General features: G+C 35.8%; 1 protein-coding gene across 33 annotated transcripts in view; it reads right to left on the reverse strand.

Moving 5' to 3' along the window:
• Positions 1-1132: 1132 nt before the first annotated feature.
• SLMAP (sarcolemma associated protein) overlaps positions 1133-25273 on the reverse strand; it is a 121842-nt gene continuing 97701 nt past the window's right edge. For 14 of the 33 annotated variants that reach the window (XM_045505395.2, XM_010968330.3, XM_045505389.2 and 11 more), the window contains 7 exons: positions 17633-17755; positions 16387-16461; positions 13827-14147; positions 13323-13440; positions 10486-10657; positions 6433-6567; positions 1133-3019 (listed from right to left, as the gene is read on the reverse strand). In XM_045505395.2, coding sequence (XP_045361351.1) covers positions 2927-3019; positions 6433-6567; positions 10486-10657; positions 13323-13440; positions 13827-14147; positions 16387-16461; positions 17633-17755 — 1037 coding nt within the window. In that variant the 3' untranslated portion in view covers positions 1133-2926. Of the gene's footprint in view, positions 3020-4388; positions 4479-6432; positions 6568-10485; positions 10658-13322; positions 13441-13826; positions 14148-16386; positions 16462-17632; positions 17756-25273 lie in introns of all 33 variants that reach the window. The other 19 variants (XM_045505396.2, XM_045505388.2, XM_045505380.2 and 16 more) reach the window with 3 other exon arrangements.

Below are 25273 nucleotides of genomic sequence, written 5' to 3' on the forward strand. Positions count from 1 at the left end.
AGCAGCCAAAAGTCATTGGGAGTCCGGTCTGGTGACTAAAAGTTAGAGATTAAGCTAGGCAATACTGTTTTGGGTTGAAAGCCTCTGACTATTCAGCAATGTGACTGGTTTTCATATGTGACTCAAAATTGCTCTGAAGGCAGTTACAACAGGAATTCCAAACTGTTGTAGGCAATTGGCTCATTATTAAACTAAGCATATTACTTCCCAAAGACACAACTATGAAGGGGAGGAACAGAGCTAGATGCTTTCTTAGGACTCCTTACACTGCAGGTATATCTCATTTACACACACACAAAGTTTCAACAGTTGAATCAATCAATCCATTTAAAATAGTTGCACTGGTTCGCCTAACACTGAAACATCTGCAGTACTTTTTTCCAGTATGACATTCTCATAAACTTATTTACCACTCAAGTGACACTTCACATACATTATCTTTTTAATTTTCATACTACCACTAAAAATATAGATATTATTCTCTCCATTTTATAAATGAGGAAATGGAGACTCAGAGAAGACAAATAATTCGCCCAAGGTAACGCAGCTGATAAATGGCAGAACCAGGATGCCAGTGTGGATCTGTTCAGCTTTAAACACCAAGTTCTTTTCATTTTCGAACCCAGCCATGTAGCACCTTAGATTAATTCTTAAATATAGTACAGAGTTGTTCAATTCTTAACTGCTAGGATTAAAATTTCTTAATGATTCTATCACTACCAGTGAACAGTCCTACTCTTTATTTAACCTGAAAGTAAACTGGACAAAACTGGAGGCATTGCTTATGAATAGGCTCATTTATATTTTTTAAGAAAAACTGGCAGTAACTACAAAAACCCATTTATTCAATTTGAATAAAGTAAATATTGATACTAGACTTTACATTTAAAGAGACTTGTCTGGCAAGTGAGTCACGTTTAACAATAACCATAGTAAAAGGAAAAAAAGTTAGAGCAGTAAGTTAAATAAAAGGCTAATAAAACCTGGAGGAAAACAGCTAAGGGTTTTTTTCTAACCCCTAAAGAACACTAAACATATATTATGTTGCATAAAGAGTCATTTCAAGAAAAGACTATTAACAATACAATAGTAGAGTCAGCAGGAAGAATTTCAATGATATCCAACTCAAAAATGCATAGGGAGAGTAAAGTTATTTTATTAAATCATGCACATCACGTGTGTTAGTGCAAATAGTTTAATCTGTACTCCAGAAATTCTATTGTACTTTATATCTTTACAAAATAGATTTAAAACAATTATTTACTTTAAAAAATGTAATTCTGAAGTTAAGCATTTCAGAACAATATTTGCAATAACCTATATACAAGAGGTACTGGGTACCACTGGCATATTAGCATTCTGTGGTGGAGTGGCTTCCTGCAACAGAAAACGATGAAATGAACTATATGACAGTATTTTCTACAGGTCATTTGTGACTAATTCCTCCATAAATCTAGTGATCCTCCCAACAGCAAATCCCAAATAGCTTAAAATATAACCTTTAAAGTATAAACAATGACTGCCAAACATCACAAGGCAAATTATATCCTAAACTTCTATTTCAATATTTGGCTAGGCCTGTGGATTGCCACAGAACATTCAAGCCAGTTCACTGACATTTCCTCTCAGTCTTCACTGACTGAAAAATTTAACTATGTGATACTTTAGGATATTCTATGACCTAAATAAACTTTATTGACATACCTGCGGTGCTGCACAAAACCATAGCTAAACTTTCACTTCCGTGTTTCAAATTTATAACATCAAGCAGTGTTTAGGTGCTTCACTGTGCGTGGAACACTATTAATCCTGGGAATATTGCTTCTTATTAACAGAATGTCCCAATTAACAACAATAAAAAGAAAATAATCATTTGCATACCCAACCAGGAAATCTGTTGGTAGGTAATAACAGCTCATCTCGAACATGAATTAGCTTTGAAATATCATAACCAAATTAAGTCAGTAAAAGCTTATCTAAAGAGAGATTAATTCTTTCTTCAATTAAACATGCTTGGAGGAAGAGATGATAGAAAAAAAAATCATGCTTCCTAAAATGCTGTATATGAGAAAGTAACTTGGGTTTTAAAGAAAATATGTCTTTAAATACATGAGGTTTAATAAATTACATTCCAATTGACTCAACAGTTTGGTTTACTGCACTGAAATTGTATAATTAATATGTTTTTGCTCCCAGAAATATTTCAGTTTGCTCAAGAAAATACACACTCTCATGGAAAGTTTTTCGAAGTTGATGTCCTCCACATCGTCAAGTCACATTAAGGCTGAACAAGCGTGCACATATTCCCCAAATTATCACTAGAACAGAATATTTTCCAAGTGTATTTCTCCTTAAAAAAAAAAAAAAAATCCACGCAGATAGTTGTCTCTAAGTCTTGTTCCCAATAGCTCAGTGGTTTTATAACAAGTAAAAATGGCGTAAATATGTAAAAAAAATATATATATGTGTATATATTTCAAACTGATAGGCACTGAGCACACAGGGCCTCTCTTCCCATGTATGTATCAGTTGTTTGGTTTGGGTAGTTATCGAATCAGAAAAATGAATTATCTGGCCATTAGAATTCAGAGTAAAATACCCATAAATTTAATATTATAAATAATCTGGTGTACCAAGAAGCCTACTTTAGGCCACCATAATATTCAGAATCTCAACATACTAATTTAAAAATTACATGAAAAATTGCAAGCAAATTATTGCTTACAGTAGAATAAAGTCACAATTTTATATCCTCTTTATAGACAGATACATTTTATATAATTTAAAGCAATGACCCTACAGCTGTATTCTTGCACTTCTGCTGTTATAAGAGGTAAAAAAGGAAGAAAATGGTTCTGTTTGTCCCCAGCATGAGTGTGGTGCCAGCTTCTAGAGGGAGGACGGTGTACGGACTCAAGAAACGCTCTCATGGAGAAGCTCTGGCCAGACCTGGCACGTACAGCACGATGGCTGTCACCGCAACCAGGGCAGCCAACATGGGCATCCAGGGCCAGGGTTTCTGTGTGGAAAGAAACCAAGAGTCAATATCACATTCTCCCCTCTTTTCTCATACCTATTCACCCCTTGGTTCCAGAGGTCCTGAATACTTAACAGAATATGAGAAAAACCTTATCATTGCATAAGAATAAGTTCTAAAAAGAAAAGGAAAAAAGGCGAGGGAGTGCAGGTGTGAGGAGAGCCGTAACAGTAGGAGCTTTGGAGGACCACTGTGTGGAAGCCTAACACATTTCAGACAAGTCTTGGGTAGTCTTCAAATTTGCTGCAGATGAAACCTAGTAGTGACTTCTCTGAGAAACCCTCTGGGCTCAGTCTGTTTTATTTACTTCAGTATCCATATATTATAGTTAACTGATGCCTACAGTATATTTCTGCCTAAAAAGTTTATTTCTTGATAAAAACCAGACTCACATGTTGGCATAGTTTTATACAAGGGGCTGGTGGGTAAGGTGATAGAAAGAAAATGGTCTAAGCTTTGATTCTCTAATCTGAAACCACAGAAGTGAAAATGAGAAGGGGTCAAGATGGGAAAGTGCTATTAGGGATCCTGCCTCTCTGATACTTTTGGTAGAGACCACGTCCAGTGGGGTAACTCCACGTGACTGTCTCACATGCTCTGCTAATATAAATGCCCGCTGAAGGTGAGCATGGATGGGCTGTTCTCTGACAACTGTCAGAGGGCTTTATAATAGCAATTTGCTTTGTTTGATAGCTTTATTTTCACTAGTGTTCTGAGTCTTACTGAGACAGCTGGCTTTTGAAGAAATATTGTGATGTTGCAGATCAGAGCTCAGAAAGATATGGGATAGGTTTATACTCTCACAAGTAAATACATATTGGGGTTGAGACTGTGAGCCAACGGTCCATCAGTCTACTCTCATCCTTTTCCATCTTCATAGCCACAGTGTAAATACAGGCAAAGGGTTGAAACCACAAAACTCTACAATATGGAAAAGAAGAGAGAAGGGAGAAGGGGGAAGAAAGTTTGCTGAAAACTTCAAAGAGGCAAACTCTTCATTTCTCATTCAAATCTGATTAAATGTATAATTGGGGAAGGGGTACTAAATTGCAGCAATTCACATTTACTCCAGTTTGCTAGAGACAAAGACTCAGTTAACGGCAGCATATTAACATCTGGTTAGGTTGGAATTAATTCATGGTTAGCATTACTACAAAGGAAACAAGACAAAACGTTATGTGATTAGTTGATCGTTCAGTTCATTCGTATGACACAATACATGGCACACTAAATGAAGGGTTTGCTTCAGGTAACAAAATACCTGTGTGGTTTTGCCATGCACTACAGTACAAATATGGCACAAACAGGTGACGGGGACAAACAGACAAGGACTCAACAGTAGTGCTTGTACCTTTCTCTACCACAATGGACCGAAACACCAAAACAGGAAAGCCAGGAATAGGCCGATGAATACGGCTGGGACGGGTTGTAATATGGAAGGCTAAAGAAGGGAAGGGATATTAAAATCATTTTATGCTATTAAAAAATATCAGATAAGATGATTTAGACCCCGGGGGGTGGGAGGGGGAGTACAGAGACATTTTAAAGACATCTAATACAATCCAGAATGATGGACTACGGTATATAAGGTGGCAAACTACCAGTTTAAAAGAAACAGCTGGAGGCAATGTGGGTGTCCCTAACTCCCTAATGAAATGTAGCAAGTTAAGACAGAGCCATGACAAAACCTCACCAACTGATGCTCTGCTTGACAGTACATTATTTTTGTTCCATACTTGGAATCCATTATTTGACACTGTAGCCCTGGAAACGGCTAAGGTTTATTTTATCCCTCTATCAAAACCTAAAAAAAATTCTTTTGCTTGAAATAGTATTACTTTCAAGCCTAAAAATAAATGCCCTATTTAAATTAGAAAAGAGTCCTGTGATGCATGCTTCCTGACTTAAGCAAAAGATCCAACACAATGCATGATCAACTTAGTGTATAAAGACAGGCAGCCGAGTCTCAGGGCTTTCAGTTATGTGACCAGAATATAAGTAATTCTCAGAACTGGAAGGGAATTACTACAATGAGTGCTTTTACAGAGTAATGTTTTATAACTTTAAGTCCAATATCATAAAAATAGGAAATTCACTCTTACAGAAAATTATTTGTATAACTGTAAGTAATAATAGCAAGGTTACTTGTGAAAAGGTTCTAAATCATGTTGGGGATCCATTCTGATTATTCTAGATGCCTTCATTGGTTAATTTAGTAGAAGGTGGACTGAAATTCCATATTCGGAGAGATATAAATTAACACAAAAGAGAGAAGTAACCAAACCATTATGATCTGATTTCAGAAGAGTTCTGTAATTGATATTTTCAAAATAAAGGCAATCCATTTTGCTTATCATAAAGCCTCCATATCCATTTCATCAATTTCTAAAAGGCTTTCACCTAAACAACAAGCCTTTATTTATTTATTTTTTTTTTGTAAACTAAGACTTTCTTTAGCAAAGGACAGCTGGACACAACTCAAGAGCATTCTGAGTGTGACGTGTAATCGGACGGCCATGCAACATCACTCTTTTGTCCTGGTGCTGCAAGTTAAGCAGAGTGCCTTCCTCCACAGGAAGTGTGTGGCTCACGCCCACTGCAGGTGTCCAAGCCATGGCAGGGGTTGAAATAAGTCAGAGCACAACCAACCACACTGAACATCCATTCAGTTAGGGCCCACAAAGGCAATGATCTCCAAAACGTATAACACAACATTTATTTTAGTATAACATTTTTTAAAAGACCATCTGCCTTTCTAGCAAATGAAATACAAATGAACATCACTGAACTCACTTTATACCAAAATGTTCCAATCTCTCTCTCTCTCACACACACACACACAGCTCTACAGAAACTCACCAAATGTTTCCTAATATTTATAGAAGGCCCAGAACACTACGTTTTTAAGGAATATGCCTTAATGAGAACATTATTAGTATAAAATGAAAACTGTGATTAAGTCTCCATTTTTCTGATACAGCCAAATGCTAAAGAGTCAATGAGCATTACTTTTTCTTAAGTGGGTCCCTGGTGGTACAGTGCTTTATCTCCCAGCAGGGGAAAAACAAGAGCCAGATGACGGCTTAGTGACAGAACTTCAGATTCATCTGGGAAAAGATGACAATTCTTAGGTAAGTTTTTTATTTTTTGCAAACAAGGCTCTTCTTCCGGGTACTCCTTAGGCTCTTCTAGGGATACAGGTTAAAGTGGCAAATTCTTTACTCAAAAATTTGACAGCACAATGATTCCATCATGGAATTTCATAATGAAATGCTTAGTTCATGTATACTACAGGTCTTAGTTTCTCAAATCAGTAATAAAGTCCTCTGAAAAATCAATTTCAGGGCTCTCATCTCCCTCTCAATCAAAGCTAAGCCAAGTTTGCAAAGACTTACATTATTTCCTTTCTCTCGGAGCAGCTTCAGGTTGTCTTTACATTGTTTGAGCTCATCTGTGATTGACTGCTTTTCCTGCTCAGTCATTTCAAACTTCAACTTCAGTTCTGAGAGTACAGTCTGTGTCTTTTCATACTAAAGGCAAAGAAAAAAGAGTGTGCAGACTCAACTTAAAATGGGTATGAAGTTATGCTTCTAGTCAGGCTTATATACCAGACCCTGTTTAGTCACCTGCAACACCAAATTCAAGCCTTTTTACTGTAAGGAGGGTAAGAATCATTGGCACTAATAAAAAGCCTTTAATGTTAACTTGATTCTATGTAAGAATCTTCTGGCCCTGGAGTTAGAAAAAATTAAAAGTCACCATCAGGTCATCTGTTTCTAATATAAGGGGTCACTTTTTCCACTAAGTGAGTTAGAAGAGAAAAGTAAAATTCTAAACCGAGCAAAAGAAAAGCAAGTGAAGAAAAACCCCATAACTTAATTAAATGGCAAGGTTAGGAAGTCTGAGTTTATATCCTGGTAGTAATGTCAGCCAAGCTATTTGAATCTTGAAGTAAAAAGTATTAACTCTAATTAGGCCTCCCTTTAACCAGCATCATTGGGTATTAAAGTGTTCTGGATAAGTAATTTCTAGGTAAATAAAGCAAAGAAATGTAACTAAGGTACCAACTACTATAACTGGGACATTTCTGTCTCTCTACTTAAAACTCATAAGCATCAATTAAAAATTGTTTTTAAAAATCTGTTTCTGATAGACGTTTTTGTATAGTGAACACTACTTCCTGTTTTGGAAAACAGTTCATCGTCTACAATTTGACTTCCAGAGAGACGATCTACTGCTCGAACACAGGTGAGATCAATGTGAAACGTAGTATGGTTTGTCCCTACTCTAAATGCCCCAGGAGGCAGGAATTCTAGACTGGTTCCACTTTTAGATATTGCATCTTACATGTAAGCTGGACTCTCAGTCAAAGAGCAAAGACTGTTACTGCTGGCTGTGTCTTTGTCTTGGCCTCTGTTGTCCAATTCTATCATCTATGAAGGTTTTAGAAGGGAAAAAGAAAGACAAGGGCTGAGTATAAAATAAATATACCATGGGCCTGGCATGAAAGATTTCTCCTCTTCTGTAAATACAGCCCACGAAGCTGGGAAGTCTCCAGTTCCTTTCTGCCTATATCCTAGGAATTTCTCTATAAAGGACACATTTATATGTTGCTTCTGAATAATGCAAACACCTTGGAGTGATTAATTAGGAACTCATCACTGTGCACTCCACAGACAAATATTAAGGATGCCGATGTAGTAAAAACGTTAGTTAGAAGTGGTGGGGGCAGGGGGTTAGGCTCAGCAGTGAGTTCATCAGAAAGCGGGAAGAAAGGCAAGGGTATAGAGAGGGAGGTAAAATATGAAAGGAACTCCCTGTTACCTAACAACGTTCCCAGAACAAGTCCGAGTAGTATGCCGAAGAATGAACTAAGGAGTGAGATTCATGGACTTCACTGACAGCTTTTTTTGTGGGGTCTGTGGACTTCCTTCCAGAAGGCAGAAAGTTACCGGCAGGCTGCCAAAGCAAATTCCATGTACCTAGACTAGTCTCTGCATTAAGTCTCTTAGAACACAATCAATTCTCAATGATCTGATTCTTAACAGTGACTAATAAAGAATAGGTGAAAAGTGCTCTTCTGACCAAAATTTTCCCTTACTTTCCTTTCCCACCGTTCTTACATCCAGCCTGCCCTTTACACCAAAGAACTTAATTACTTCTCCGGTCCAGGAGCTGTGGAGCGGAAGGACAGGAAGGCAGCTCAGTCAGGAAGATCCTGACGTTTACTTTCAGCTTGTGAGTGGGGTGGGAAGGACTCCAGCCACAGGGCAAGATGGTGAATCCAAACAACTTTCCTGAGTCAGTCTCTGCAGAGTGGACTTGTCTGCTCAATGTTCTATGAATTCTTAAATTACAGATATTCCTACTAACTCAAAATATATAGATGCTTTCTTCAGTCAAATATAAAGATAGTATACCATTATTTTTCTCTTAACACTGAGGATTAAATTCTACTTTTCTTGTGTACTTTTTCTTTGTTAAATGTCCTAATAAAAGCTGCCACATATATAAAATTTAATTGTTGGAACAAAGGTCACGTTCTGCAGCCTTAGTTTCACATCTCCCTTGGATATCATTTTGCTCCATCTTGCTTTCTAACTCAGACATGAGAAATGAGCTCAGTTCTGATTACAAGAGAAATATCACACAATATTACTAACATCTTTGGATCTTCTTCATAAAAATAATCATATCTGGGCTTGCTTTGTTTGTAATATTTTAGCCTGTGACAGTGCTGAAGATACATAATCATTATACTGCGCACATTAAGTATGATTTTATGAAGAAAGGAGAACAAAGGGGAAATATTGAAAGGGAATATGTGTGCATTAATAAAAGATAGCAATTCATTTGCAGTGGATCACACAGATATAAGAATCTCATTAAAGAACATTTTTAGTTACAGACTAGTATCCAGTAGTTAACATTAAGACAAACTTAAAGAGAAGCAATTTTACATTACAAAGGAGCATGATGACTAAACATCATTCACAATGGAAAACACTGAACAAGGAAGTAGAAAAGAAACATATTGACAAGATCAGACATATTTTTAAATGTGATGCATTTAATGCAATCCAAAGGCTATCAACAATTTAGATGCTGTGACAACATGCCACTGCCATTTGTGGCAACAGTTAAAGCATTTCGCACTGATTGCTCAGTGACCAAAAGCAGGCAAACAAATAATGCAACAAAACGGCTAATGCATCCAGAGTAACATACAACAGAATTATCTTCCAACCACAGCATTCTTCCCAGCTTTTGAAAGAATCATGGTTTGTGGACTGGAAGGACACAAAGTGCTTACAGAATTAAATACTAGGATATTTACTTTGGCACAAGATTTGTGTTCCAACCAAATAAAATGAGATTTCTCCCAGAACACATATCCTTAGCAAGAAGATAGAAATGAACATATTACAAAATCAATGTGGCCACATGTAAATAAAAACTGTTACAGTTTTTTTCTTTAGGAACAAACATGAAGACAGAAGAACAATAATCATTTCCAAGTTCAGGATACTACAAGGAAAGAAAATTGCAAGGGAAAACTGTATTGATTAACCAGATCATCTAAAAACAATTTGGGGAAAATTTGTTATTAAAGAGAAAGAGTTGTCTTCAACTTCCTTTTGTTTATAACGAATCCTTCATTTAAGAGAGTCTACAACCCGGGTGAGCCCTGCAAGGTAGATCAAAATGCATCTGCCTTCTCCATCCCTCAAGCCGGCCAGGAGTCAACGCAGGGAGTAGTATAAGGCCAGGAGGACTCAACGCAGCTCTTACAGCCCGACTGCCAACTTTAAGACTTTGCTTAGAAGAAGGCTGGGTGGGATCTCTGTTCCAAAGTCAACCCTCACCATTTTTAACATGATCTTTCTTTTTTTTTAAGTCACAGAAGTCAAGGTTTTAAGCAAAATGACATGAAAAGTAAGCATGCATATTTGTGAAAAAGGGGAAAAAGGGACGGGGGGAAGAAAGTAAAGGTCACAGAACATGTGTTTAGCTGGCTGGGCAAGAGGTGAATTTTCTCATAAGCAACTTTTCAAGCGAGTTTCACCTGAGAGGTTTATGCACCATAGCATTATGGTGTGGCCCCAGTTTGCTTTCCAAAATTACTCTAAATTAAACATGATACTATCTTTGAAAGATAAACAATGAATTGAGTGATCTGATACAAAGGACTTTTCATATAGGTCAACTGACTGGTAGAGAAAAAAGTTTAATGTATTTTTGTATATTTATATTATTGAGACCAAACCCTACTAATGAATTCTCTATATACGGACCATGATACTCAGCTAGATATCACCAGGCAGAGACGCTCCAAGTATCAGCTTTGTGACAGGTAATGTGACTTCTGCTTCCCTTTATTCCTAACTAGCATGAATATCTGACTTGCTTTTGGCTTTAAGTCCAACCATAATGTCTTTCCGCTTTACCTCTTTCTGTACATCCTTTGCTTGGTTTTCAGCCTTACTGAGAAGAGTTTTTAAATCAGCTGAATCCCGAAGATGCTGCTCTTTCAAGGATCCCACTTGATTCTCAAGCTCTTTCCTAGTCATCTGCAGGATGCTGAGATCACTTGTAAGTTCTAAACTCTGCTTCTGAGAACTGCAACATAAATGTTGAGAGTTATTCCTGTAGAAACCAGACACAGCAGGAAATCTAATTTCTTACAAATTTCACTAGGAGAGGTAGAATGGATTTCAGAGGAGGAAAGAAAAGTGTAAAAGAGAGTAAGATATTTTCAGTAAGTAAAGAGCATTAAAACGCTAAAACAATACAAGTGTAAAGCTGTGTCCTATTTTCAGACAATCAAATATACACAAAGGTTGAAACTGTAAAAATGGAAGTAGGAGGTGACTAATTGTATATTTTGTTATATCCCATTATATTAACTGTATCACAAAAAGATTCAGTGTAGGTCTTCTACAGGAAAAGAAAGCACCTATTCCAATTATTTTCTTTAGGTACTTGACAAATAGGATGGTGGACAGAAACTTAAAGCTTAGAAGCCACTTCCAACTTAAATAAAGATAAACTTACTCAAATGAGAAGACACCAAACTAGGGGGAAAGTATGGGACAAAAAACCAGGAGGCTGGGTTCCAGCCCCCAGCTCTGCAGCTATTTAGCTGAGGGATGCTGAGCAAATCATTTAACTGGTGCAATCTCATTCTCTGAGTAAGCATTTCCTGAGCTCTTAGCTGTGCCAGGCACCATGTTGCACAGACACAAATAACACAAGGAGAGTTTCAGTGCCCTCCACTGCCAAATAAGAAGACTGAACTCAAAAATTTCTGAGTTTGTTTTCCAGCTTAAATTCTATGATTACTTTTACAACTTGATGTTAAAAAAATCTGATTTACACTCTAGGAAACAGCTTGATAGGCATGAACAGAAATTCTTTGTTCAATTCCTTCTACACCACAGACAACAAAGAACAAAAGACCTGTATGGTGTAGCTGTGTTAAAGAATCTGGCTCCCATCTACAACAGATGTAGCTAAAGGAGGTTAAGGTTTTCAAGATGACAGTTACATGCCTCTCAGGATGGATTATAAGACTTAGACTGAATATTGTAACTGAGGTACTTTTTAGAGTATAAATCTCACGCCAAGTGTACACTAGGCAGATCCTAAGGTGTGAGCATGCTGTGGTCAGGCCAATACAGCTAGGAACTAAATGGCACGTAAGACCTTGTAAAGGAAGACTAGCTTCTAAAAACTACTTCAATACTGGGGAGGCTTAACAAATAAATTTACAGAACTATTAAACCAGAAGAGTTCAAAAAAGCAACTAATTTGTTTAAAATAGTGTATGTGAGTTTAGGTAGACAACTTGACCAATGATTTAATATATTCCACCCTTCTGGGGCCTAATATTTTTAAACCAAATGCTTCTAACTCATAAGGAATTTGCAGAATTGCTTTTAACACTTAAACAAAATTTGAAGTAATTAAAAAAAATAGCATTTAACATTTGTGCCAGATTCCAATTAATCATCTCTCAAAAATTAGGGATTAAGTCTAAAACTTTAAAATACCAAAAATTCTAAAACAAGAATAACAAGATAACACTGGTAATCAAATATCAGTATCTCTTACTTGCTAGAATACCAAACTAAATGGATTCACTAAAATCCAGATGTACTCCAAATATGAAGAACTTGAGTGTCTGCATCATCTTACATACACTTTATATCAATTTGTCCACATATGCTGTCACACAGATGATCAGCTGGAACAAACACACGTGTGTGTGTGCTTGCTTTCTTATTTATTTGTTTGTTTATTTGTTTTTTGGGTCTTTATTTTGTCCTATTCATATTTTGACAGTGCTTTGACAAACTTTTACATTATAACAAACATTTGTTTTATTCTTTACTGTTAATTATCTCTAAACATTCAAAAAGTAATATACATAAATGTATGAAAAGACTATGGAAAGATATGACACTGGAGAAGAAAAAAGCACTTTAAAGATACTGATACTGAGCACACATAGTATTGTAAGAAGTTTTAGAGAATAAATCAGCACATCTTATTCCTTCAACTAGTTCTTGATTTTTTAAAATGAATAACCAATATTACAATTATTTTTGTTTCTATAAAAGATAATGAGGCTTACTATTTGCAGATTATCTAGTCCTTTTTTTTTTTTTTTTTATCATTTTTCCCTAACGCTTGTTTTCTTTGGGAATTGACCTTGACCACTGAGTTTTTGCTAGCCTTAATGCTCTTTAGGAGCATCAACACAAGGCTAACAAGAGTGCAATGACTCTCATTTTTGGTGTACTGTGGGGAGGGAGATGGATTAATTTAGAATGGCTTCAACAATAAACCTACTGCTTTCATATTCTGAATTAGAATGTAAACATTGTTTAAATAAAAAACATGGCATGGATCAAACTTTTAATGAAGAGACATTTTAAACTAGGCAACAAATGTTGGTGAGAAAACAGGATTCCACAAATTTGCTGGAATAAATCTACTGCATTCATTGGTTTGCCTGTAAGGTATTGGATATTAGAAAGATTTAACTGGTTTTAGAGAATTCTTGAGCTTATATATTACTCTTTACATAACCCTGTTTGAAATTCAAAAGCTGAATTTATATAAAAATGCTGAAGTATTCATCTAGCATGGTTAACTTGCCAAAGAGCCAAAAGAGTCTGGCTCCAATATTTTGCTCCAAAAAGGTATCTAAGCATCAAAATTAAGTTCGGATGAAAATTCGAGATAAATATTTTGAAGCTAAAAAAGAGCTCTTGCATACTTGTGCAATTCTTTTTCTTGACGCTGCAGTTCTGATGATAGCAAAACATTTTCCTTTTTTAGAGAACGGCATTCGGTTTCCAATACATTCCATTCCTTTCTCAACTTCTCTAGTTCACCTAAAATAGTCCCAGAACATATTCGTTAATAGAGGAATATAACAATTATTTTCCCCTTTAAAAATGGAGATTTTACACAGCCATTCTTTGATTCCAGTTACTTTTGCAGCTATACCTCAGGAAAGTTCCCATCACCTTGAACTTCAGTAATATTTTTTTCTCACTTCGATTTTATGAGACAAATACTTTTTAACAGTATTTAAATAAAATATAAAATAGTAAAAATTTTCAATTTATTGTAGAACTTGCAGACCCCCAATAAAAAATATTGCTTTCTACAACCAATTGTTATCAAAGAGAAAGACAGCCTGAATGGTTATTCTGTACAAGTTAAACAGTTACCATTGTCAAGAGTTAAGAGCTTTATGTAAAATACATTTCCTCACCTTGTAGCCTTGTTGTTTCTTCTCTCTGCTGATCCTCACACTGTTGACATCGAAGCTGAAAACTATTTTGTAGACTTGTGATTTCTTTCTCATAGTCAGATGCTGCTTTCCGCCACCGCTCCAGCTCAGCTCGCACCTTCTTAAGCTCTTCTTGTAAACAAGCAATGTCAGTGTCCCGCTCAGAGGCAGCCTTTTCTGCTGCTTGATGAAGGAGTAATATTTCATCTCGGGCACTAAGCAATTTATCTCGAGTGCTTGTGATTTCACTGTCTTTCTCCTCCCGGAGATTCTCAATATTGACGTGTAACCTCTGCAACTGGGCTACAAAAGTATATTTACCCATCATTTTCTTTGTCCATAGTAATTTGGAATAAAAGAACAGCCCATATGGGACTGCAGTTACTGCACAGCCCAGGCTGTCAGAGCTGTTTTTTGCTTTTGATTAAACTGTACAAGCAATCCATGTTTAATGCAAAAAATGTCAAAATACCGAAACACAAAGAGAAAAACACCCCAAAGTGGTCTTTATTTCTCCCACACAGAGAAAACTGCTTCTAACGTTTGGTACTTATTCTCCTGGATTTTTTTTCTATGCATTTATACACATATAAAAACAAAAATAGGGAAGGATCATAATATATATAATGTGTTCTCTATTCTGCTGGTGATGAACAACTTTTAATAACAAAGAACAGTTATACTCTTAACTTTTTTGACTAATTCTTTATTTTAGGCATTTTAGGCTGTTCAGTTTTTAATTACTATAGACAATACTCCTTATAATGCAATCCTGATTTTTTTCTTAGGGTGAATTCCTAGGCATAGAATTGCTTGGTCAGATGGTAAGCATTAGTAAAGTCTTTGATGCTCCTGATTCAATTTTCTGTTCAAATGTCAATTCCTTAAATAAACTTCTGACGGCTTATCTGAAAATAGCCTTCTGTCATTCTCTAGCCCTTTACTCTGCCCTTATTGGACACTGTATTTTATATTTATTTGCTTATTGTTTATTATTCCACTAGACTGTACATCTCATGCATACTATCCCCAATACTAGTAAACAATCAAGAATTATTGGTTGAATTAATGAATTGATAAAGTTAATGAATACTGCCTAATCAAAGAGGTATATTTTTATAAGATCTGCTCTTGTGCTGTCATGACTTGAATTGAAAACAATGTGTATAAAATCATATGTGGTTCAGAACTAGAATAGTAGTCTAGGCTACTATAACACAAAAAAATTATTGGTAGAAAAAGTTCCTTAGGTAGGATAAAAGAATAATCAAAATAATTAAGAGGACTTAAGGCTAGGAAAGGAAGAGATTGCCTCATAAATAAACATTAAAGAAAATATTAGACCTTTTAAGTTTGTAGGAAGCATTGAGAGGTAACAGGTTCAAAATCTGAAAAGACAAAATGGCTAGAGATAACACGACCATGAACTTGTGGATAAAATCCTGAAACAGACATGCTGGCACTAGAGGGCACTCAATGATGCCTGTGTAAGACAGCTTTAAGACAAAAGGCAGCACTATGTCACAGAACCTTTAGGGGAAACTGCCACATACAGTACAAGATGGAAATACAGGTTCAAATCAGATTCACACAAACCAATGGACAACGGCATTAAACTATAAGAGTGTAAAGAGCTTTCAATTTTAAAAGAAACACAACCTGCCCCAGAAATTCTTGTCTGACCATACACAATTACAAATTTTAAGTAACTAAAATGTCTCACTCAAAAATAAGAAAAGAAAAACCAAAAGGCTGGTTTTTCTCTGGGACATTTTAGGGTAACATCATAGGCCTCACACAACGACTTCATTTTTTCTGAACTTGTCTATTTAGTTTCTTCTTACCCTTCCTCTCAAATGCTAAAATTTTAAAATAACATAGTTCCCTTCTTTGATGGTAAGGCAAATTAAATTTGCTTTAGGAACTTTACAATGGCATGGGAAAGACCTCTTTTGGAGTATTTCACAATTACAGCCTCCCAGTATTAGAAGCTCAGGTTGGAAGAAAATCCTTCAGTCTTTCAGGTCATGTCTGTAATCCTGCGATAGCCCACATAAAAAGACAGTAAAAAGATGGGTAGGAACGGCAGTCTTTACCAATGACTGCAGTGCAGGGGCCATTATTCGATTCCATATGGTATATAAATTTTGTTGCAATGCAAGTGTGTTATAAGCATTAGATAAATAACAAGCTAAAAGAGCTGGTGTACAGAGCTACTCAAACTGATTCCCTTTCTGATGAAGGCCCCCTAGGTAATAAGCCACTACATCGCCGGAAAAGTGACAGTCTTACCAAATCTGTATCTTCAACCCTGCTCTTCCTACTTCAAGTGTCTGTTACTGGAGTACTAGGGGATCTTCCCTTGTATCTTAAAACAAAAACAAAAACAAAAACAAAAACCCACCCAAGAACCAAATGATAGTTTCAGATTCTAGGGAAGAACCAAAGCCATGAAAAATAGGAACCCGCTGCATTCTTACTTTTGAATCCTTTTGAATCATTACAAACAAACAATCCCAAATAGTTTCAGGGTATTACATACCTTGAAGAACCTGTATTTGTTTACTGGATTCTTCAACTTGATTTCGATAGGCTTTTCTTTCTTCTTCCAAAAGAGCTAAAAGCAAAGCACAGTGTATCTAATTTTGTGATTTAATGAAAGTATTCAGAATTAAGCAGCTGGAAGATTCTCAGAAATTCCCTCCTAAAGCTCACTGAGGTGATCAAAGGTTAGGCAGTAAGTGTTATCAGTATTAGCAGTTAGATAATTTAAAGCTTTTAAGAGCACAAAACAGTAATAATAAATGTATTCAACTGAGTAGCAGAGTTTTCTAGACCTTGTATTGCCAAGATAATATGTGCTATTCTTTACTTGAAAAGCATTCTTGATAGTTGTTAATCAGCATTTTGAACTTAAATTTGAAAAACAGATTTAAAATCCTCATGTTCACTGCCAAGCACATAGTAATTACTTACTGACAGGAAGTTCACAGATCCCCCTGGGATGTGACTCTTCCTCCTGGTCAGGAAGGCCGTTTTAGAGACCAGGAGGACTCCATGGACCATTTACTCTCGCCTCACTTAAGGATTTTCTAAGGCACTAATTGACTGCAACTAGTTGAATTATACACAAATGTAAGCTCTAGGGAACAGCACAGACTCCATCTGGCCTATGACACTACAGGTAAGTGAGCTACTGGAAAAGAAAGTGGTTGGGACATTAGAAGATTCTGTAACTTAACCTTGCCTGGTTCCTCCCATTTACTGAAAATACACTATAAAATCACAGAGAATATAAATTTCCCTTATCTTATATTGAGTAGCTAATATTAAGTATAACTAAAACTTAGAACTTTATATATATTATGTTTTTTCATTTTGTTATACATAATATATAATTAACTATTAAGTTCCTTCATTGCTACAGGCCTTTTTTTTGGGGGGGGGTGTCATTAGGTTTATTTATTTATTTTTAGAGGAGGTACTGGGGATTGAACTCAGGACCTTGTGCATGCTAGGCACGCACTCCATTACTTGAGCTGTATCCTCCTCACTGCTACAGGATTTTCTTGATCTTTTGTCAGGAAGCAGAGCAACTGTAACTCACCCCACTTTACTGACCAGAAATGTAGCTCAGAAAGGTTACATAATGTTCCAAGATCACATATCTAACAAAGTTGTGGCTCTGGGAACAAGACACCATGCCTCTGGACTCCAAGTTTGGGGCAATTCAGTGACACTATGTTGCCTCCACATCCCCTACAGAATCAGAGTAATCTTGATCTCACCTTGAAGTTCAAAGCATTTTTGTTTACTTGCTCTAGCTAGCTCCTGGGCTTCAATCAATTCCTTGCGAAGATGCTGAATTTCTTGTTTTGTCTCAATTTCTGACTGTGCACCCTGCAAGTCATCTGACAAAAATATGTTTGTTTTAAAAGCAAGAGTTAGTATCACACCATAATCTCTACAAACAAAGATTAGCAATCTCTTTCATGTTTAGACATGCATAGTTAACATAGCACAACTAAGTTTAATAACACTTAGAAGCAAATCATATTAAGCATTTTAGTCATTTTACCCCGGAGAAAGAACACAAATACAATTAAATATATATTAGTAATTCATGGCAATGGCACTATGAAATATATATTAACATATATAAATTATATATTTCACTTCTATAAGGCTTATGCAGAGCTCACGTAAGGCTTGACATTCAGTAATAAGGACATAATGCTATTCTTCTTTATCAATTTTGATCTTTCTTAATAACAAGCCAAAAATTTCACTTGGAACTTAACTGGAAATAGAAAAACAGAAAGAAATCTTTCTTTAAGAAAAGGTTTTAGCATGATTTCCACAGTTGTGGAATACAAAATAAAAACTAAGCCGAAAGCTCCACTGTGCTCACTTTGTCATCACTGTTCCCTCAACATTAGATACAATAAATAAATATTTGCTTAACTATTAAATGTTGTAACCTAAATGGCTTTATCAAAATAAATTAGATGCAGCATTACATCTCAAATATGCCCCCTCCCCTAATCTCTTATCTATCTAGTTACTCTGCTCATCTTTCATTGTGTTAAAACTTTCTGCTACTGAACACCGTCTGAAATAAATACACCACCAGGTAGGCCTTATTCTTCTAGTGCATTCTATTTGACTACTACTGTGGTTTACAAATAGCTCAGGCATAACCACCTCAATCCATCAAAAAAGAGCTAAGAATAAAATTTCACAATGAAATCACAGCAGGTCTTAGATGTTACATACACGTATTTTTATCCTCCTATCTTTTCCCTGCCAAGAATTCTGTATCTTAAAAAAAAAAAATCTGAATCTAAGTTCTTCTATTCTAGTCAATCTATCAATTCTTCCTTCAGTCTCTTGGTAAGGATGGAGGCATGTAGAGAGAGAGATTTTTCCAGTGGCAGAATTAATCCTGTGATATAGGGATGAATTAGAGTATGAACTCCAATATATGTGAATGTATAGAAAAATACAGATTAGAAATACATATAGATATGTGAGACTATGTATATACATACATCTATTTCTTAACTCTGTCCACCAGGTGGGCATAGAAGCAATGAGCATACCATATATATTCAGGTCTTGACTTTTAAGTACCATTCTCCATTTAAAAAAACTAAGACTCTGGGGAGAAATAGTTGATTTCAGGGCTAAGACCAGGAAAGTACAAGATAAATACAGAGTACTTTTTTGTGTCAGAAATTTAAAATGGGCTCAAAGAATAACAGGATCATGTCAAAAAGACATAAGGGGCTCCCACTGGCCAAATATGGGACAATTTGAGCATCAAAACAATAAGGATAGTGATAGACTATAATCCACTGAATAAAACACGAATCCATGAATCCACACTGATATAAAGAGAAGAAAGGGAAGGGAAGAGAAAACTCTTCCTTGTAGTAAAAAGCTAGGTAATAAACATAGATGGACGACAGAATTACAAAATCACTATCTGGCAACTGTTATAGTAATAATTGATTCAGGCAAGAATCATAAGTAGATGCTAAGCTAAGCAGATAAAAGTCTGAAGAGTAACAAGATATTTATGTAAAGTTAACATCACCAGTGATAACAATGCAACATCAGGTGCCTCCTGATATGATGCCCAATATTATTTGTTATATTCTTGCCAAAATTCATAGCTTAAATCTAATCATGAGGAAACATTACATACATCCAAACTGAGAGACATTTTACAAAATAACTGTTCTTCGAAAATATCAATGTCATGAAACACAAAGACAGACTGAGAAACTATTCCAGATTAAAGGAGATTAAATAAAGAGATATGACAGATGAATACAATGAATGACTCAGGATTTTCTTTTGTCATAAAGGGTACTGTTGAGACAACTGAGAAAACATAAGTAAAGTCTGTGTATTTAATAATAGTAATTATCCATGTTAATTTCCTAATTTTAAGAATTACACAATGCTTATATAAGAGAAACAGAAAACATGAATATTTAGGACTAAGGCTATCATGTTTGCAATTTACTCTCAATGGTTCAGAGAGAGAAAAGGATGAGGAGGTAGAGGGAGATGGATAAATCAAAATTGGTAAAATGTTAACAGAAAATGGGGTGAAACATTACTATTTGGAGAATCTAGATGAAGAATATATAGAATTCTTTGTTCTATTCTTGCAACTTTTCTATAAGTCTGAAATTATATCAAAATTACAAGTCAAAAGAATACTTTCTACATATATATATAAACAAAGAAAATATGGCAAAATACTAAATTGTTGAATATAGGTGATGGACATATATGGCTGTTTTTGGCATTTTTCAACTTTTCAAAACATGTTTGAAATTTTTTATAAATAAAAAAGTTCTCTTGAAATTACCAATCCTAATGCTACAATCTTAGAACAATCATTTCTCCTTAAGAACAATCATTTCTCCCTAAATTTGTGTCCTTAACCTATTTTGCCCTTCTCAGTCTCTCCTGTATTATGATATTAGGGCAATTCTCTTACTGAAATCAAGAACCTATACTGACTCCCTACTGTATCAAGTCCAGACATCTTTATCTGACTTTAAAACTTCTCCATAATCCAGTCATTACTTATTCTCCATTACTCACTAATATATTCATTTCCTACTAGTCTCCTCAGTAGCTCTGGCTCATGACTATTTTCCTCCCCAGGCTTAAGCCTCTGTACCTAACCCCAACTCTGTGCCTCTAACTCCCAGCACATAGTAGTCTCTTTTGCCTAATTTCTAAAGCTTGACAGTAAAACTCAAGCAAACCAAGAAGCTCTTTCTAGTTCACTAATTGCTCAGTAGCATTAGTTTCATTTTTAAAAAGAGCATGAATCCATATAGATACATAAGAATTCAGAAGAGAGCTTTAAGATCAAGTAACCTACTTCTTTCATTTGACAGATGAGGAAATAAAGGTCTAGTGATCTGAAATGGCTTACACATCTGGAATGTGGTGGAGAAAGAACTAGAATTCTCACTCTAGCTCAACTATCTTTCCCATAAATCATGGTGCTTTCTCAGTTACAGCATTAAGTGGCATGCTTTCCTAACAACCAACCCTTATTTCTTCTTCCAAAATAAGAGGATTCCTATCATTGTTTTCTTTCTAGTAACAGATGTTAATTGCATATACATTTCACACTTCCATTCCATACTATATGGAACATACATTCTATATTCTATCTAATACAATGCTAGACATACAGCAAGCATGTTATCTGATTACCATACAAGACAATTAAAGATCTGCATCTAAAATGTATAGTTTTCAAAATAAATATAATAATAGTTAAATGAATTAATACAACGAAAGGACTATTTTAATTTGAGGAAGGGGATCCTTTCATAAATGAAGAATCATAAGTAATCCATCTCGAAGGTCTATCAAAGCAGACAATTCCTGTCTGTGGCAGAACAATTCCCTTGATCAGTGATGGCTGTGAAACAAAATTAATACTTTTCAAACTAAAAATAATGGAGCAGATTTTATGTTAAGCAATTATGTTTCAGGAGACAGAATATGATCTAGGCAATAATCAGCTGTGCTAGCACAGGGATCCAGTATTTGCAAATTAGTTCTTTGTACTACATAATGAAAAGGATCAGCATTTTAATTAGAATAAGATACCATGTATCAAATAATGTAAACGTATAAACTCAACACAGTGTTTGATCAAAGAAGTAGAGATACTGACCAAAAATCCTTACAAATTAATAATAAACACAAATTGCTATGCTTAAACTAATAAAGTAGTGTACAGATCCTCTTTTCAGAAAACCAAATGCCTTTTTTTTTTTTTTAAACAAAGATGAATGAGCAAATCTTTTTGTCCTAAGGCTGATTGAGAGCTGTACTTCGTATGGTTCATACAGTTGTGTAGGAAAATGCATTTTTAGTTTATTCTGGCTTGGGTGTACTTTCATGGTGTCTCACTTTTGTCATGGAAATGGACTTTGGTATCAATCTACTTCACAGTCTTGGGGAAAGTCTCATGATGAATACTGGTAGAAAGTGTTTAGATGAAGATAAATCAAAGTCTTCCTGAGCTAAATAAAAATTCATTTTATTTAGATGTGCAAGTCAAATGGAAACAAATGTTTTTTTGGGAACTATGATGAGGTGAAAAGATTACCAGAAACAGAATCTGTTTTCCCCTTAACACAAATGGTGTTATCTTTAGAAGTGCTTGGTGTATAATCTGGGCCAGGGACCAGCTCTTCTCAGACTACGGTTAAATCCTGTAAAGAGATCTACACCACACAAGAACCCATTAAAGAACCAGCCCTGGAACACAGAATACATCATATTCTAAATTAAATCTGGTGTCACTGTTTCTTCAGAGGAGTGGCGATTTAACTTAAATTCTGACCTTGACTCTAAATGTGGGTGAGGTAATCTGAAGCACTTGGTAAAGGGCCAAATCAAAACATTTCTTCCCCAGTTCTATTTTGTATGTGCATATTTGTAATGTAGCCACAACATGTTACCTCATCAACTGACAGAAGTGATCTGGCTGAGACAGCAGGGCAGGTGGGCACCATCCTCTTTTACTACCATCACTCCTCCCTTAGGAAAATCTGATAATTTAGTTGCCGGCTTGGCTGATGAGAACAACCTTTACAATGGAGGAAGACCACTTTCCTGTCGTAGGTGTGTGAGGCCACCTGAGGCAGTGCTAGGTGGCAGCCTATGAATTTAACTTTGGCAGCAGCCTATTACTATTGATTCTCACCCCTTTGCCATTCCGTCTGACCAGCTGGGTTCCTTCTTGACAACTGGATCTTTTGTTGGCTCCTTTATCCTTCCCATTGTTCTTCTCTTTATCTATAAATACTCCCTGCTATCACAGTCCACCCCTATGCTGAGAATTCCCAAACATGGTTACTGCCTTCTTTCTGACCAAGCCTGACCTCTCTCCACATATGCCCCACGTAGCCTATATGCACCACACTTCTCTACCAATAGATGTTACTTCTACTTTAAACATTATCCTATTTGTAAATGTCAGTACTGTTTTAAACAATGCATGACTCCCTTTTCCCTCTTGGTATATTCTCGCTTATCTTTAACCTACTCATTTGAGAAGCCCATCCTGACCACTGCTCCACCCCATCCTTGCCCCTAGCCAGGAAATTAGCTGTACTCTCCAAAGTTTCCACCACACCTATTGAAACACTTATTACACTATCAACATATCTCCTTCCTCCATCAGACTGCAGCCTCCTCATATGTCTCATCTCTGTATCTCCTGGGTCAATAAATGTCTCAGAAATAAATGAAAATGACTTTCTAGTCCCAGTTTCTGTCTTGCACTTACAGCTGCATTTCTGGTCCCATGGGTGACTATACAAAACTGGGAAACCTTTGGATGTGAAAGGAAGCACTTTTAATAATTATGCTGAGATAATGGGTTTCAGGTAAACCAGAACCTGTGATCTTTCTTCCTGTTCAACATGTGCCGAACTAAAAACATCACACTGTATTCCCACCATGTCATTTAGACTATGTCCCTAGTTGCTTCTATGTCCTGCAAGTTGGCAGTTGGATCTAGAATCTTGACCAGACTCAGGTTCAGTTTTTTTGTCACTGAATACGTCTTATGTGGTATGACACACTTTCAGGGTCATCTCAAGTAATAATTCTTCCATGAATTGCTTTCTTCCCCATCTTCTATGATAAACAAAAAGAAACAAATGTAAAATCTGGACATTCCTCCTCCTTTCTTTGACTCCTAATAGCAACAACCACCAGGAAGCAGCTTATCACCTATACCTCATTATCAATTTGACTAGAAACGTCTCAAACCTCAAGGAAGTCTTATCAGACTTTGAAACCATTGGAGTCTCTGGCATAGTTCCCTAAATAGAGCATATCTGCACTAAATACTACTTGGACTAAATATCAGTTTTCTTTTTATCTCTTCTTGGGAAATGATTTCGAGCATACAAAAACCTATGGATGAAGCCACAGCTTTATTTCTCTTTCAAAAGTGGTATAAATTGGTTGAAAATAATCAGTATTTCAGGAAAAATTACTACTGCTATCACCATCTCATTCACATCTCATGATGAATGTTTAATCTACTTGAGATTATTTTCTTAATCCTAGATGACTAACATGAAGATTAGCACATTATTCTAAATTCTAAATAAAGATTGGCTATTTTTAAAAGCCAAAATTTGAAGACAACGGTTCAGGAAGTCAGGCATAGGACTGCAATGAGTAAAATAAAAGGGCAACTTTCTACAGCTCTCAAGGGTAACACTCTCCGTTATAGGAGAAAAATTCTGTCAGCCTACTGAACCTAATCATACAGATAACAAAACATAACCACATATACTCAAGCACAACCTAAATGTGTCTAATAAGTGCCAGTGAAACATTATTTTTAAGAATTTATACAACTCTTACAAAGAAAAACAATGGATTAAACAACTATTTATGACTAGGATGACTGTTTATTGGACATTCTTCTAAAATCTGCCTGCTTCTCATGGGTGATTTTTCTTTATATCTAATTTTTCACTGACTTACCAGTTTATTCTTAAAATCAACCTGTAAAATCTTTCAAGAGGTGTTGATAAAGGTACTACCTCATCAACAAATTTCATAATCATATAGAAATGTAAGAAAAGTTTTGGGGTTCTGTTTTTGTCCCCTTAACTGAAAGCAAGGTTAGGGAAACTAACCCATTTTCACCAATGGCACCCTAAACAGTTACTAGCAGCACTCGTGCACCCACTCTCCTTTCACATGGACCTTGTGTTTTCCATCTCTTTCTCTCCCACGACTTCCCCTTTTATACCCTCTATCTTGACTCTGATTCCCCAGCCTATCTCATGAGCACTTTTATAGATACAATTTAGCCTCCCAGTGTTATTCAAGATTTAAAAAAAATTTTTCCCCTGACTTTTGGCAAAATAAACAAATAAAAAATATATTATTAACTGGAAAAGATCCAGCACCAACAACTGCTTTTCCCTAAAAGACAAAATAGGAAATACTTTCTTTTAATTTCAAATCTTAATAACTAACAAGAAGTTACTCTTTAACCTATAGATCTGCTTTTATCAGTCACCACCATCATTACTATTAACAGTATCTTCATCCTGGGGCTTAACATGTTATGTTCCCAACACCATGGTAAGTGATCTACTTGCATTGTTTCACTTAATCCTCACAATAATCCTATGAAGTCGATCTTCCCCAATCCTACAAATGAAAAAAACTGAAGCACAGAGGGGTTAACAGTTTGCTCAAGGATATATTACAAATAAATGGCTGAGATTGAACCCAGAGCTCTTTGGCTCTTAGCTTCTTGGCTAGAGTGTGTCACTTTCCTAATGTTCTCATGGTTTTATAAACTTTGATGTAAGAAGTCTACCATTAATTCATTCAACAAA

The sequence above is a fragment of the Camelus bactrianus genome, chromosome 17, assembly GCF_048773025.1.
Source record: "Camelus bactrianus isolate YW-2024 breed Bactrian camel chromosome 17, ASM4877302v1, whole genome shotgun sequence".
NCBI classification, from domain to species: domain Eukaryota; kingdom Metazoa; phylum Chordata; class Mammalia; order Artiodactyla; family Camelidae; genus Camelus; species Camelus bactrianus.